This window comes from Podarcis gaigeae, assembly GCF_964106915.1.
Source record: "Podarcis gaigeae genome assembly, chromosome: 6".
Taxonomy (NCBI): Eukaryota; Metazoa; Chordata; class Lepidosauria; order Squamata; family Lacertidae; genus Podarcis; species Podarcis gaigeae.
Window position 1 is genome coordinate 27,155,824 of NC_139682.1, and position 17,124 is coordinate 27,172,947.

The 17,124-nt window shown below is 40.8% G+C and overlaps 1 protein-coding gene across 2 annotated transcripts; it reads right to left on the reverse strand.

Moving 5' to 3' along the window:
• Positions 1-629: 629 nt before the first annotated feature.
• On the reverse strand, positions 630-15,397 carry IFT52 (intraflagellar transport 52). 2 transcript variants are annotated; one of them, XM_083746285.1, is made up of 14 exons: positions 15,185-15,397; positions 13,329-13,453; positions 12,439-12,526; positions 10,710-10,839; positions 9,665-9,740; positions 9,482-9,553; positions 8,522-8,648; positions 7,315-7,401; positions 6,441-6,509; positions 5,477-5,631; positions 4,407-4,494; positions 2,306-2,414; positions 1,709-1,854; positions 630-957 (listed from the first exon to the last, which is right to left on the reverse strand). In XM_083746285.1, the coding sequence occupies exons 1-14, from the start codon at positions 15,200-15,202 to the stop codon at positions 910-912; spliced, it is 1,338 nt and encodes a 445-aa protein (XP_083602411.1). In that variant the 5' UTR covers positions 15,203-15,397; the 3' UTR covers positions 630-909. The 2 variants fall into 2 exon arrangements, with proteins under 2 accessions (XP_083602411.1, XP_083602412.1); XM_083746286.1 differs by lacking the exon at positions 8,522-8,648 and having other exon boundaries at positions 15,185-15,265.
• Positions 15,398-17,124: the final 1,727 nt, after the last annotated feature.

Here is a 17,124-nt window from a genome sequence, read left to right on the forward strand (position 1 = left end):
TTTCTTAAAATTGTATGCATTTCTCATGGCTTTTGACTGTTACTTTTAAGTATTCTAAACTCTTATAAGTTTTGCCAGCTCAGTAATACATGCATCTGTCAAGGCAGATAAGTGACATTAATGATCTGAAAAGGAGCAAGTGCCCAGATGAGGTTGGAAAAACCACACACAGTGGGTGGGAGACATACACTTGCCTTTAGAATATACCAGGCATCCCCAACCTTCAGCCCTCCAGATGTTTTAGACTACAATTCCCATCATCCCTGTCCACTGGTCCTGTTAGCTAGGGATCATGGGAGTTGTAGGCCAAAACATCTTGAAGGCCGCAGGTTGGGGATGCCTGGAATATACTCTCCTAAACATCCACTCCAAGGCATACAGGACATGGTTGCAGCAGCGGAGCTACAGCAAAGACCAAACAAGGCCATTAGTCAGAATGTACAAAATCTTGAGTAAAAAGGAGCAAGCAAGCTTGTGACAACACCCACCCTACTTATAGGTATATGCTGTTTGTTGTATAGCTATGCTTTTACCTTCTAGAAGATTATCTGCCTCTTCCCCACTGTATATGCATACTGTATTAATCCACACACAGAGACGCATTGAAGGGTGACAGCTAGAAACAAGAATTTTAGGTTGTACAAAATGTGATATTTATTTATAAATAGAAATATTAAATATGGAATGCTTCATACGTAAAAAATTATCAAAATTATTGCTGCCTATAAGGCAATCCCTCATTTGGCTTCGGCGTTTTAGACTATCTACATATTTGTAAGGTAACATAGGGTACAGAAAATGGCAGGAAGAAGCAAAGCAAGCAAGTTTATTGAAGAAGAAAAAACAAAACAAAATAAGAGAAGCTGTTCTATTATCCTTCCCTGTGACATCAAATTTTCTTTCAAATATTCAAAAGCTACCCTGGAATCCAGCTTCACTTGTATCAATATCATGCTCCTTTAAAGAAAAGAAAAAGGATATTTATTAATACATACAAATGACTCTAGGCTCCTTTGCATTTTCAGGGTCCCAAATAAAATTTAAATGGTCTTGAAGGTTTTCAGCTCCTGGACTTTATGGCCCAGGGCCGATACAATGTTCCCAAACTCTTGCCCATGTTTAACAGATTAGGAGCACCCTGAAGGCTCACACACTCTTCTTCCCCACTCTTCTCATGTAAACTCCTCTTCCTATTTCCATAGCTGACTATCAATGTCTGTAAAAATGTTACCACTAACCAATTTGTAGTCACAGCTAGAAATGGGACTGAAAACTCTGGGTTTAGGCAGCCCTGGTTAGCATTAACATTGGTGCACATATAACACTGCCCAAGGGTTGCTGCTAAAATGAAGGAGGGAATCTGGCAGTCAAGGAAGGAGGAACCATAAAGTCTAATATGCTCAACTATCAACTAGGTATTTAATATTGCTTTCTATAAGGAGCACACAGAATCACAAAAAAGCTAGAAAGCATTCTCTCCACCCATCTTTTTTTTTTTCTTCTGAAAGAGGTGTTGGAACAGAATACTCAATTAACTTGAAAAGCAAATTAGATAAAGCTCAAGTCCTGTTTTATTATTAATTTTAATGTGGCGCCTCCTCTATAGATCACTGAGATCAGGAAGGAGTCTGCTTTCCCAGAAACCTGGCTTTCATATCTTCCCAATGATCACTGGACAGGGCTTCAAGAAAAATGTCCATTAGTTTACCTGATTTAACTTCTTGAACTCTACCACTTGGAAGAAAATGTGCTCCAGGATATGTTTGGCATCTTGCTGCTCCTTTGGTAGTTTGTTAGTTACCCCTAGGATGTCCCCACATTTTCTTACATAGAATTCCAGATCATCTTCAGTGCCTAATAAGGACATAAAAGTAGCATAATACACACAAAATCTGCCAAACCATTTAAAGATATTATATGGGTTTCCACAAGCAGAGAAGGGATGCAGAGCCTATATGCAGCCACACATTACTAGACCACAGGATCCTTCATCCCTGACCACTGGGGCTGGGCTGGAGGTAACTGGTGTCCAATAACATCCAGAGGGGCACATATTATCTATCCTGATCTAGAGTACATCCATTAGCATGAGGAAATAGATTTAAAAGATCTGGTTTTCTTAGCAAAATGCAAAGTATTTTGGAAAAAAATTAAGGTATGCATAATATGGAGGACTTCAGTAATTTCCAGCTTTCTAAAGTGTGCCCTGGAGATAAAAGTTTGAGAAGCTCTTCATCTAGAAAGTTCCCCTGCCCATCCCACAAATAGTTTAGCAATCCCAAGTTCAAATGTTTGCACTACTTACATTTGTTTGTTATTTGAGCAAGGCGAGCTTTCTCAGAAGAGAAAGTTTCATCCAAATCAAACAGGTCCAGGCTGGGAGGAGGCAGCTCTCTGAAGGCCGGTGGAAAAACCTAGTAAAGATTAGGCAAAACTTAACATGCTGAGTCTGCCCATACTTGTTCAGAGAAAAAGAGCATTGGTGCAGGCTCTAATTAAACTACTCGCATGCTGTAATCTTGTTTATACTATGTAAGCCTCAGAAAGTAAACTATTCTGTTTATAGGCCCTTCAAAAACATATACAGGTTTGACATTTCCAATTTCTACTTCAGGAAAATCAGTGACATTCAGTTTAAGCATTTTGGTGAGAGGAAAGCAAGCACCAGATTACTTGTTTCCTAACCACAGGATGTCAGGTCTTGGAAAAGTGTGTTCAGGGCATAGCCTGAATTGAGAGAAATGTGATTAGCTGCAAGGACTGGACACATAAAATAAGTTAGGCTGTCCATGTAGGGAATTTCTAACTTTGAGGAATGATGGGCAGAACATAATGTCTGGGTTAAACTTTTCCCCATTTTTACTGCCTCCCTTTGAAAAACAAACTTTTGGTCAACTACAACAGTGTTTCCCAACCGGGGCCCATATGCCCCCTGGGCCCTTCCATTTCAGGCGTCAGGAAAATGGCTTCCTCCCCCCCCCCCCCCTTTGGCTGTGCATCAGAAGAACAAAGCAGTTAAAGTCCCTTGCAAGTTTAAGAGTGTTTAATGATCACAGGCAAAGAACAAAACAGCCATTCTCAAAGTTAAGGTGCTGCCAATTAGGTTTTCCTCCTACTCCCCCCCCCCAGCCATCCTCGTCACTTCCCCTTCTGGCAACCTGATCTTGCAACCACTGAGCCTTCTGCGAAGTAACCTTATCAGCTCTCTTTGCCCTTGGAGAGAGAGGCTGGACAATTTCCAGCTAAGGGGAGTCAGTTATCTCTCTCTCTTCCTGTTCTGTTTCTCCATTCCCCACTCAGCTCTGCCCAGCTTTTGTCCTCCAAACTATGTCCCTCTGCAAACCAATTCTCTATACGGCTCTACTGTTCCTGGGCAGCTTCAGGATCCTGGTCAGGAGCAGGAAGAGGGAGAGGTTCCCACCATTCCTCATCAGAGCTGTAATCCTCAGTCTGGTCTCTGACACCCCAGGATATTCCAAGGAGTCCACAGGTGAAAAACGCATAAATGGGACACCATGGCATGAGACTAGGGAGCAACAGAGGGGAAGTGAAAAGTGAAGAAAATAGAAAAGTGACCAAGAAAAGAAAAAAGAAAACAAAGAAGTGAAGAAAAGAGAAAACTGAGAAGTAGAGGGAGCAGAGAAGTGACCGTGATTCCCAATGGATAGAGTGCCACAAGCACTTTGCAGTGAAGTCACTTCCAGTTCCTTCTCCCTCCCACTTCCGCACTCCACTACTGCATGCACCAAGTTGTCCACATGTCGTTTGTCACGGGCAAGATGCGTGGCTGCAGCAGTGTTAGTGTGCGGGGTGCTGTTTCTTCGTGCAAGTATTACTGTGAAAGGAGGCATGTTGCTGCATGCAATTGTTACTCAGCCTCACGCAGAATCGGCTCAACGTAAAGGACAGAGGTGATCTTCAGTTATCCCTCGCAGCAAAAGAACCAGATATAAAAAACTTGTTTCTGGTCACCAAGCACAAGGGTCACATTGATCGAGAAATACTTAAAGTAGAATTTTTTATGTATTTTGTATAAATTATAAATATATATATGAATATAACATGTTCTATTTACAAACAAAACATCTGAATAGCTACCCTTTCTGCTAGTAGGACAGGGGGGCCACAGGAAGGAAACAAGGTCAGAAGGAGGACGCGGTCGGAAAAAGGTTGAGAAACACTGACCTACAATTCACAGACCTGCTTCAACACACATTGAAACTTTCAGTCATTCTGCCAAGATGACCTGCCTGATCCTCTCTTCCTACCCCGCAAGCCTTGAAGTCTTCCTGCACTATATATTGTGTTGCCTCTTCTGTTTCTGAAATCACCCAATCCCCATCTGTTCACCCTACTCATAAATGCTTGTAACCTTATTTCCTTCCTCTCCCAGGACAGTTACTTACAGCTGGCTGAAGTGCAGGCAACGGAGTTTCAAACTGAGGCTGAATTAGTTGGAGCGGTTCGTATTTCACATTCAGCTGCTCATAAGACCTGCAACGTATAACAATGTATAAAGTTTGCAGCATTGGCTAAATGTTTTTTGCTTTGGAGTTTTGGCATGCGTTAACAACTTTTACTATCACCACAAGTCCAGGATAGATATTAATTTAACTATCCCAAAATTATAACTAGGATTAGAAGTGTACATGGGCAAAACCCCAAATTTAACCACCTTTCTGCTGATGGTGCATAACATACTGAAATTCAAGTCAAAGTGCTGATACTGAACCTTAAAAATGCTAAACAGCTTGAGGCCATGTTATATGAAGGACTGCATCTGCCCAATAGAACCTTGAAGACAACAGCATCAGAAGCTTTGCTTCTGTGCCACCTTTAAGATTGTTAAGCTTGGCGGACACAAAGGATAGGGTCTTTGCAGTAGTGGCCCCTGTTCTTTGTAACTCCCAAAGGATACACAGTGGTCTTTTCAGTTTTGGCATTCAAAAAGACTTTAAAAACCCTACCTGTTTCAAGTGGCTTTTACCTGATTCTATTGCTTATTTTATATTGCTGCCTACTGTTGTATATTTTAAATTTTTTTTAAGTATTTAACAAAATGTATTTTTATTGTAATTTAATGTTTGTGTTATTGTTCTCCACCTTGTTATCCAGCTTGAGAGGACTTTGTCCTATAAACAACAAAAATAATGCAATGAATAGGCCCTAAAATCTATTAAACTAAAATGAAGAAGAAAAAGACACTGATTGGATCCAGACTTTGCTGTCTGCAAATGGAAGATCTCTTTTTGCACACAGGAAACATTTGATCAGGGGTGTGTGTGTGTGTGTGTGTGTGTGTGTGTGTGTAATGTGACTTTTGCTGATTCTCCCAGCCCCCAATCCTCTGGACCAGAGTTTCACAGGGTGCAAAGTGATGGGGAAAACTGTTAAAAGTTGCCTCCTCACTCCTGCTGCTGGCAGCAAAATCTGGATTCAACCCATTGTTTTGGGAAACATAAATGAGGTCACCAACTTGATGATTTTCGGAAGTGCAGTGGTATCCAGCTGGTAAATAGACATGTCAAAAAGTGTTGTGAAGTCTCGTGGATTTTCATCTCCCTCCTGCAGGCAAACTCGCAGTCGCTCTGACAGGGTTGCTATATCTGGCAGCATTGTATAATCAGATATCTGGAGGAAAAGCACATGGAAATTGCTGTGAACAAAGAGACAGCTCACACTAAAAAGGGAACCTTTCCAGTGAGCTAAACAACTACATGATAAAAGAAATGCATCTTGAATCATATATCCAAGAAACAATACACTTAAGAGTGCGGATTTTACTTTAGTTTGGCCAATTTTCTAACCGTCATAGTTATGAGCACTTATATACATCTCTTGATATAGGAAACGGATTTTAAAAGCTTCTTCAACAGTTAAATAAGTTTGGTGGAAATAAATTTATCTTCTGTACGTACTTCTAAATTCACATATATTATGATACCTCTTTATTTTTCATGATAAAACCTATTTGTTGATGGCAGACATGGGAAAGAAAATTAGCTTTACTTTTTCAACTGAGTGTATTCTTCACAACATCACATTACTACAAACTGCTAAGTAATTTTAAAGTATCAGATAATTGGAAAGTTGAAACAGTGATAGAACTGAATAAACTTTACAGAGCAAGTGCAAAAATTAACAACTCAACTTTTTGTCTTTAAGTTAAGAGTAGTCAATGGGGTCCGCTCTAGATGTTATTGAACCCCCAACCCACATCAGTCCCAGTTCCCATGGCCAATGGTCAAGGATAATGGGAGTTGGAGCCTGCATCTAGGGGGCACAGCACCAGCTACCGCTGCTTTCAGCTTATCAAGGCTTCCTTCTTGGCAGGGACAAAAGTAAAAGATGCAAAAATAGAAATTCAGCAAAGTTGGCAGCTATACTTTATGATATATAAAGCTAATGTTACTAAATAATGTTAAATTAGTTCCCCTTACCTCGGGATCTTCTGCATCAATCTGGTTTAAATGGATGTCACTTGTTGTAAGCCACTGGAACAGTACATCCTAAGAAAAGAAACAGCCCAGTTATAATTGTGGAATTCTTTGAATTATCAATATTAACAGTGCAAAAAAACAAAACAAAACAAAAAACAAAACCAACCCCAACAGAAGTTCCTTGGCATATTCAATCAATCACACTTAGGAGACGACACACATAGGTAAATTGGCTGGAAGCAGGAAACATTATTTAGAGTAAATGATTACAAGAGAGGTGGTGGCTGCATTCTGATGTCACACTAAACCAGTCCTGTCTTGCATCCCTTTCCTAGCCACCACTGGCAACCAGGAATTCTACAGTGAGTGCAGTGGAACTGCTTCCAGGCGAGTGAAAGCAAGAGTGTGCTCTGTTTTGCCAGCTCAATCATCTTCACTACTGGCTGCAGAAGTTTGCCACCTCCTCCATGGCCAGTATGGAATCTCATCTGGCTGATGAAGCAGAGTGCTCTGTTCCATTTCTCTAGCTTGACCTGCTCCTGCAGCCAATTGGAAGCCGCGGAAACTCCGTCGTATGTTTGGCTTCCAAAAATAGTTCGCAAACCAGAACAGTCACTTCCGGGGTTGCGGCGTTTGGGAGCCAAAACATTTGAGAACTAGGCTGTTCGAAAACCATGGTACGACTGTATTGCAAAAAAGACTACATACCATAGCGTCCAAAAGAAGTAAGTAGCAAAAACTTCAACTTGATATGGTTGAAAAGACAGCTCACTCTGCTGAATAACTCCTAAGCTTCAAATAAACCTGGTCAACTGATCGTTAGAGGGCATACATTATTAAAGTATTAGCAGTGAAGTTGACAACAGAGGCTCACCATAATCTTGCTGTTTTCTTCTTTTTCCAAATATTGGTCACTGAACATATGACAAGATCCTAGTACAGCTAACTTGCCACCTTGATTCTATCAAAGAAGAAATCAGTAGAACAGATTTAATAACTTATACTGTACATCAATGCTTTGTCTTACCAGGTGTACTTTTTATATTACACTCTTTAACATTCTGCATGACACTGCAGGATTGGGGAACTGGTCTGACCAACAGGCCAGATCCCTCTGTCCACTACACCTCACAAGCCAGATGTGAGAGGTGACCATGGTATTTTCCTAGATTGGCTGTGTGGGATAGGTATTGGAGGCACAGTACTACAGTAGCTCTTTGAATTCCACCTCATTTGTCTTGAACAGATTCTATATTTTCCTTCTGATCATTTTGTCTGCCCTAACATTCTACCATTTTCTTCAGAATCCTCTTGCACACGTTCCAAGCTGCCAACATCCTTATTATACCATGGTGCCCAGACCTGGACACAGTACTCTTGATTGGGTCTGACCAAGGCAGAACAGAGCAAACTATTACTTCCCGGTATCTAGACGATATACTTCTGTTGAGGCAGCCTAGAATTGGCTGGGACAGTAAAAATTAATTTGTCTCAGTTTTGAGGACACCATATACTCATATTACATGTTTCTATGAAGGCATTAAAAGCTCATACAGATTATGAATGCACAGACATTCTGGGGGCAGAATAAAGAAAAGATTACAAGGCATACTTGTTTGGAATGCCTTTAATAACTGGGATAAACTATGTGTACAAATGTCAAGTTATCTTGTTTTTATCCATCTCAGTTGAATTTGTATGGATGCTTAACATGCTGTTCTGTTTTCCAAATATTTTGGGACAAGCTAAGAAAATAAGTAAGTAAATTCAAATGAACATATTTACCATATATTATTTAAAGTTAGTAAATTACACAGTAAATTGTCTTAGAAGTGTTTTAGAAATGGTAGAATTATTATTACTAATGACTGATAAAACTGGGGAGGAACTGCAATAACAGTTTAATGTGCTTCCCTACCCCTGTTATAGGTCAACTCTTTTCAAAGGTTCCAACATAAAGGAGCTTTTATCTGAATGCTTTCCTGCTAAAGTTGCACAAGATGTGCAAGTAACAGAAATTATGAACGACGTTACAAAATATCATGTTTTACAAGTATTTGATGGCTCATGCAGTTATGTACCTTAAAGTGATAAAAAGCCAAGATGGGTCTATTAAGAGGAAAGCAGACAGATCCCGTGGACAGAACAGCCACTGCTGGTTTCATCACATTAAGTGTAGCACCAAATGGATACACAAAAGTGAGAGCCCTACAAAATAGTACAAAGACTGTCATAAGCATTTTCTATATTTCACAGAATTGCAATGCTGTCAAACACAATCAACCATTCTCTCTGTCCACACCCCTTCATGTTTTTCTGCTGGTAGGAGTCTTTTTTTCTTAAAAAAAAGAAAAAAGATAACTTGTCTTTGTAACACTCTAGAATTAATTGTGATGGCTTAGATCCAAAGAACCAAAACTGGACGAAAGGTGCATTTGTAATGCTTAGCAAGCATTCACAGAAGTATTCTACTACTCCCAGGGCAGTACCACAATTTAGCAGAGGTTACAATACTATATAGGCAACAGACTGAATGAGGAAGGGAAAAGGCTGAAGTTTATAGACTCCAGGCCACAAGAAAGTCTTGAGAAGGAACCTGTGCTTCAAAAAGAGCTTGTGACAGTGCAATACCTTCTTGGGATTTGGGTGACTCTTTTTAAAAACAGTGCTCTTCCATTGCATTTTGAGTGGAAGAGGCCTTCCAATAGTGGATCCAAATCAGTAATTAAAAGGACTATACTTTACGATGTATTAAAATCCTGTTTTTCTTGCTTTCTGTGGTGACATGTTTAAAGCATGTATAAAAAATGTCCATAAACAGTAAACAAAAAATCCAGAACATTGTGCAAAACTGTTCCCTTCCTTGGATTTTGTAGCATTACTCCACTTAAGCAGCATTTCAAGAGGCAAAATACAAAATCTTAGGCATTAATTAGAATATTCTACATATTTCAAGAGCACTTCCCACACAATGCTTTATTATAACTTTTCAGAATGAACATTGATGGCATTTGTAACATGGCTGGAAAGAAGATACTTACTGTGAATCATTTCCACTGTTGTCTTCATCTATTATCCCAGACACTGTTTTTCCAGCAGCTCTACTGATTTCCCTTATAGATGATAACCCAAAAATAACTGTGATTTGTAGTTGCAAAATATAGCAAAGTTACGCAAGATAAAATGTGAATGCACCCACACACCATCCACTATCAAATACTTACCTATTTAAAACTCCATTGGAGACCAAAGCTTCTTTAGGATGGAAGTATTTATAATACACATTTCTCACCACAGAGTCTTAAGAGAAATGAAAAATAATATTTTTTCCAGTAAGATGCAGCACTGCAAAGTATGGGCTATGGATTCTAGATCCTGGTTCTCTTTAATTATATGAAGGCTGATGTTGCCAACAAAGCACCTTCTGACTTCATATGAAACCCCCCCCCCACTTGGCTTGAAAGAAGAATAGTAGCCAGTTGACTAGGCTGCAGTGTGTGCTTGGCTGAGGTGTGCATGTGGTGCCCACAACAGTTTCTGTTTGCAAATGTGCCCATGGTCCTTAAAAAGCTGGCAAATCTCTCATATTTCCCTTGCGGCAGCTCATAAGAAGATGCAGATGTACAATCATAGCAAAAGTACAAATGGAACAGTCACAAAGAAAGATAAGAGGTGCAGTGGCTCTTTTGCTGTATCAGAAGCAATTCATCAAGCTATTCACTTTAGGCCAAGGCATCGCACATGAATCCATCTTCCCCAAGCCCTTGCACTGCTCTGCTCTTGCATCCACTGAATGCAGTCCATGCACCGAGGCCACAGAGAGGAGGGGCTGCTGAATAATCGAATGTGCAGTGCACACAATGGTTTAAAGAAAAATGAAAATTACAGTGCAACGATGCGCAGCTAGAGATACAGCAAGAGATGTTCACTTAGAGCCTAACAGAGAGAAACTCTGTGGACCTTGCTCTCTGCTCACACAGAGTTCAGGCCTGCCGCCATACCAAATATCCCTCAGACTTGGATGTAATTTATCACAGTACTGTTCACTTGCTTAGTATTTTCAAAATCAGCAAGCATGGAAAAGGGAAGAAGGCAAAGCTACAATCATACTCTGTTACTAGCTCTTTTGGGACCTAGCAATATCAAATTAATAAAGCACACTCAAACTGCTGTAAATTGGGTCACTTGTTTGTGGTTTCTGACTTTATGATATGTAAACATTCTCAAGACTGACCAAAGAAGAAATCTTGTCCTCGGGTCACTTATTACCATTATTGACCATGATCCCATATTCTTCCAATAAAAAGTTGATGTTGGTGTCATATCGAGATTCACCACCTTCTCCCAGCATCACCAGGATATCCCCACCACTTTCTAGATACTTCTTCAGAACCTCAAACTGTAAAGGGAAAAAAAGCACAAAATGTGAGTTCTTTGCAACAAAGTCTTGAGTGCCAGAATGAAAGGTTTTCCTGCTTTTACACAATTTAACCCTTGAATAGCAACACAACACAGCTTGCACACCCTTACAAAATACTAAGTCCCCTTTGGTAAAGAAACCATAGGCGCCGATTCCATGGGGCCTGAGGGGGCCCGAGCCCCGTCAAAAATTCGTTTGGGGGGGCTCTGCCCCCCAATAATTTAAGAAAATTATTAGTTATATTATGCTTTGTGAAATCACAAAATTATGTTGGTATTTTTTATTTTCCTTGTTTGACGATAGTTACCTTTTAAAATACATTCAGTAATGAGTTAAAACAAAGCCACTCCCGATCTAGAGAGGGGGTGGGGTTGCGGGCTCTCGACCCATCAACAATCTCTCGGGGCTGGCGTCAGCCCTGCGAGAAGCGGGGATTCCCCCTAGCTCATTAATATTCACCGCCCACGGCGGCAGCCAATCGGCTGCCGCAAAGGGCGGGCCCTCACAGGTTCACTTAAGGTCGGGGCAGCCCGGGGCTCGCCCCTTTCGTTCCCCCAGCAGCAGCGGTTTGGAGGTCTTGGCCCCCCCCCAATATTTTTTATAAGTCAGTATGGGCCCCTGCCCCCCCAATATTTTTTATAAGTCGGCACCCCTGAAAGAAACCCCATCTTATTATTCTTACAAGACAAAGGGGAAATTAACCCCAAAGATGGTTAAAGTTTAAGCAGTGCAAATAGGCATTTAAGCTAACAAACTACCTGCTGTTTGGCTAACTTTAGTCTTCCATAGTCCACTTTCTTTTCTTTTCTGTTTTTCATCTGTGAGTCCAACAATGTGTTTTAAATTTATCAAGTATGAGTGCATACTCAAGGTCTCTTTACAAGTTATGGCATAATTAATCTGCTCTAAGCAATTCTGAGTAGGCATTCATGTTTAGTGCTTTAGTGGATTACATTTAGGCTGTAGTCCTAAAACTATTTACCTGAAAGTAAGCCCCATTGAATCCAACAGGACAGATGTCTGAGTAGACATGGTTAGAATTGTACCGTTAGGGCGGTATTCAGATAAATAATTTTGTGATTGTCCCTCTGCACGTTGTCTCCAGATTTACTGCAGAGGACTGGGGGAATGCGTAGAACTGATTTATGGGGTGCACAGCGGAGGAGAGGGGGAGAATGTTCCACTGCATAAGGAAAAATCCTTGCACTGACAGAATGTGAACCTTAACGCTACACTGAATTCTGCCCTATGTCTAGCACTCTTTGCAAAAATCCCAACAAGAAGGAATTAGGTAATCCATTAGTAAACAGTGAACAGCCCACCTAACATACATACAGGGTACAGCACTGTGGCTCAGACACATTTGCAAGGCACCAATCCTGCCCCAGATCATACAAAACAGGATGGCCAGAGTGTGCACCATCCTGCTCTGCTTCTATGAATACAAAAGGCCTATAGGATGCAATGCAAGAGAACCACTGAATCCTGAAGAAGTTCACAGGATCAAAATACTAGACAAGATCAGCAAGGTAAATAGATCTTTAAACAGTTATTGAGGCATTTAAGACAATTACATACTTCAGCAGCTGTGAACTTTTCTCTAGGTCCTGATGTAATCCAGAGTTTTACTCCGGTCAACTTCTCTGAAGTTATTTCATCTTTTAAACTATGGACAAATTAATAGAAGACATGTTATCCAACATTGGCAAACCACAATTCCAGGATTGGATATAACACAAAGACAGTGATTGTGTTTTGTTTTTTCTCAGCAGGGAGGAGGAAAAGAGCCATTTTAGCGGTGTTCAGGGTGAACTATGGCTTACTGTGACATGCATGCTGGGTCAATATCTCAAATGTCTAGGCAGATGTTGCATTATGATGTATTTTTAATTTTCTTCTCTACTTTGAAAATGACTACAAAAATAAGAAGATATTCAACCCTAAAATAAAGACTGATGTTCTGAACAAGATTACCAAATCTCATTCCATTATCAAAATGTTCAAGGGAGATATATTACAAACCACAAAGACCTAATGCCAAATGCATATAGGTATATTAAGCTAAAAGCTTCATTCCAATTGCACAATTATCCCCACAATGAAGGTGAAAGGCTGATGCTTTAAAGAACAGGGGCTTAGACCCATCTTGAAAAGCTGTGGTTGAGGTAAGGCTTGAATGCAAGACTATGAAGCCCACACTCTGTCACTATCCTACACTAACAAAATAAGCTTGTTTAAAATCTGCAATCAGATATACAGATATTCTACAAGATATGAGGAGAGCAAAAATTTAACTGTTATGGGCAGCCATTGTCCTGGGTACTTTCAAGCATTTTTATGCCTTCATCAAACTTCAGTGCTGGTCTAGAAACAACAGATGGCTTGCCTTCTCCTCTCAGAACAGCAGTAGTAAAATGCAGGAAGCTAACACAGATCAGAAAAAAGAAAACAATACATACTCCACTCACCTCTGTATCTTCCAGTTGCTTCGAAGCTTTTTTTGTAGAATCCTATAACCATTGTTCATAGTAAAAATTTCCTTTTTAGAAGCATTGAAGACGATTATATTACGAAGTTCTCCCTCCATAGTTACCTCAAAAATGAAAGAGCACAGGCAAATAAATAAAAAACAAAGCAAAAGGAAAAAGTGCTATCATTATTCAGAAATTCTAAGAACCTTTCCCAGATTAATGTAGAATTAATGAATACCCACAATTAACCAAATAACATTATGTTTTATTGATTGATCTAGCACAGTGGAAAGAAAGAAAATCTGGGTTCTCTGCAAAGATTTTTGACTTCCAACTTTCCAAATACCCGAACCTGCCAAAAAGAATGCTAGTGAAAATGAAGAAAGCTTGGGACGACAAGTGTATTTTTGAGTGGTATGAGTGTCAGCTTTGTTTGGTTCTTAGCTATGTCTTTTGTACCTGGCAGCTGGTGGATCTAAGAGTTCTAGTAGAAAGCAAAGCAACCCCACTTCTGTTCCAGCAATTGGGACAATAAAATAGTAGGCCAGGATCTCTTGTTCTTCAGCTATATTACTACACACTATCAAAACTCTCTCCAAGGGCTAGTTCCCAGGACTCTTTTGGGAGAGCTATAGCAGTGAATAAACTGGCATAAAATCATTACAAGCTTGCAGTGCTGAGATTTCCTAAGCATTTATAGTTCGAAAAATGAGGGTAATTCTATCAGTAAGTCTATGATTTGGCACTGAGGAACAGAAATACAGTAGATCTGGAAGCAAGTAGTAGTTGCATCTAGTAACTAAAAAAACAATCTGCTTGAAATTGCATTTTTACAAAGGTTTATCTTAATCCCGTTATAGAATCTCCCTCTCCAGAGGCTGAAGCATGAAGAATCATGATGTATTTTGTGTTTTCTGACACAGCCATGGCACGAAAACATGGATCTGAGGCATTGGGTAGATTTTTCACATAGGTTTTGTACAGAATGCCACCAAAACCACTATGACGTCTGTTGTCACAGGCAGAACCTCAAAACTCAGCGTAAACAGAGTGCTTCACATTAACAGCATTAAACATTGGCTCTAGGCCTAGGGGGCACACATCCTTACAGATTCTTGAACAGGAGCCTCTCCCTCAAACCACCATCAAATCACATTACATCTGTATCCTCAGACCGTGCCACAATGTTTCTGGTGTTTGCTGACATGTTACAGATGCCATGTTTTTAATAGTAGGGGGTTTTTGGGGCGGTATAAATCAGTATAAAAATATTGCAAGTTTCCTGCACCACAAAGTGTGGGATCTATTCCTGCACTGCAGGGGATTGGACTAGATGATCCTCAGGGTTGCTTCCAACTCTACAATTCTCTGATTCTGTATGATTCAGTCTGTTAGGCACAGATATGATCTGTGATTTGATGGTAGTTTCCATGTATCCTATTTTTTAAAAAAATCAAATTCAAGAGGACTCTTGGACTGGAGTAATGTTTGTTTGAGGGGGCTTTTGTTGCTGCTATTGATTTTTTTTGTACATTTGTTTTGGGTCTTATTATGATTTATGTGGGAATTTTCCAATATGGTTGCATGCTTTTGGATGTGTTTTATTTACTGCTCCTGCCTGCTTTTGCTATATTTGTAATTATGCAATTCCCGCCCCGTTCCCCGTTTGTAAGCCGCCTTTCAGCATGGTTTTTCTGCCTACGGAAAGGCGGGAGGCAACTAAAATTTACCAGCTCGGACTTCTACAAGGTCCCAAGCCAGGGTCGTGCCTACAAAGTAACCCTCCGCCTCCATAAATGGTCCCGAGGGAGGGGGAAGCACCTCTCCACCGCCACCACAAAAAGTTGACTTACCTGCGGGGTCGCCACCATCCTTTCCCCGTCCCCTCCAACCGCGGAGCAGCAGCAACGCGCGGTAACTAAGGGCCTTCTACCTCCTTAGCAACGGGAGTCCTTTCTGTCTGCGCAGGCGCCCAAAGCGGCTTCGCTGGCAAAAGCAGGCGGCGGGGGAGAGCAAGGGAAAGCCGCGTTGCGTCCGACGTGATGACGACACAGGCCCGCCTAGAGTCTCCTTGAGCTACAGGGAAAAGGCTCATTCAGCGGTGGAATCTTCCATTCTCGATGGTGGAGGGGAGTTCGCCAACGTCGGCAGCGGCAGAAGCAGGGAACATCTCTCTTGGCAACGTGTGTTGTTGTTTTTTGCTTTGGAAGAGTTTTGGAAACAGCAGGGGGCACTGGATGTGGTGTAGTGTGACTTGAAGGGTTAGACCTAAATCCCAGAAATCTCATTCTCCCCCCTCCCCACTTTCGTGCTGAGTAGCAGCACGTTCCTAACATGTACTGTATTATTCTGTTGGTCATTTTGTCACTATTTCTTGTGTTGTCGCTTCAGCTCTCTTGGGAACTCGTACCCGTTTATGTTTTATGTTTACTGTCAAGCAATTAATACATAAGCAACAAATAAATAAAAAGGAGTCTCCCTCCTACATAATGCAGCTAATTACATATTGCAAAAAAGAGGAAACGGATCACACCCACCAACACCCACAAAAGGACAGACATTGGCACTTGCTAATTACTATGTACTGTATAGGTACAAATTCAGGAATAGTTGCAGTGTTAAAAAGAGAAATACAATATATCTCACCACCGTGGGGAGACGATGACCTGTGTTGCTTGGTCGGTCTGTTGTTCGGGTGCTGAAAGTTGTTGGCCCTTGCCCTCCTTCCTTAAAGCTCTTATCTTTAAACCGGACAGCTCTTCAAGCACAGGACTGTCTTTAGTAAACTAGCACACATGGCCATTTTGAGCCCTCACTCTTCCAAACCCCTCCAACACACACACACACCCTACACCTGCTTATGTCATGCCTATGGTTTGTTCTCACCTGCTATGGAAGAGAACACTCCAAGAGAGTTTGCAATTGCTTGCAAGACAGAACCAAGGGATGAGAAGCTTTCAGGTCAATGTGCAGAATTGCAGCCCCTCTCTAATGTATTTCAATAATGACCATTTGAAGATGGGTGCATTACTTGGCTATACAGTGGTACCTCAGGTTAAGTACTTAATTCGTTCTTAACCTGAAACTGTTCTTAACCTGAAGCACGACTTTAGCTAATAGGGCCTCCCGCTGCCAGAGTACGATTTCTGTTCTCATCCTGAAGCAAAGTTCTTAACCCGAGGTACTATTCCTGGGTTAGCGGAGTCTGTAACCTGAAGTGTCTGTAACCCAAGGTACCACTGTATTGCAAAACATGTAGGCTAGGGAACTGAATCCCAATCCATTTCAATTATTCTCCAATACTACTCCAATACTACTATTCTCTCAAGACTACCTTGTGTGTTTTCAGGTGAGGATAAGAAAAAGCATTGGGTCGGGCCTGTGGCCCATCTAGTCCAATTTCCAGGTGCTTGTGGGAAAACTGTGATTTCCATTAACTGGTGTTCAGAAGCATGCTCCCTCACCACCGCTAGTAGACATTGTTAGACAGATTCATGGCGGTCTAATTGTATATGAAAGCCATTATAGCTCCATAGTTTAACTATGCACTGCATGAAATGTTTTCTTTCAGCTGTCCTTAATCTCCAGACATTCAATTTCATTGGCTGTACACAATATTATGAAAGAGGAAGAAAAATCTTTCTGTATCCATGCCATGCATAAATTTCTATCATGTCACCTCTTCATTTTTTCTCTAAACTAAAAAGGCCCAAAGGCTGCAAACTTTCCTTATAAGGGAGTTCTTCCACCCCCTTGATAATTTTGGTTGCCCTTTTTTGAAACCTTTTGAACT

Coding starts and splice junctions, on each gene's coding strand:
- IFT52 (XM_083746285.1), bottom strand. Junction 5,632..6,440: donor TTGATGCAGAAGATCCCGAG/GTAAGGGGAACT, acceptor CTTTTCCTCCAG/ATATCTGATTATACAATGCT. Junction 4,495..5,476: donor GCACTTCCGAAAATCATCAA/GTTGGTGACCTC, acceptor TATACGTTGCAG/GTCTTATGAGCAGCTGAATG.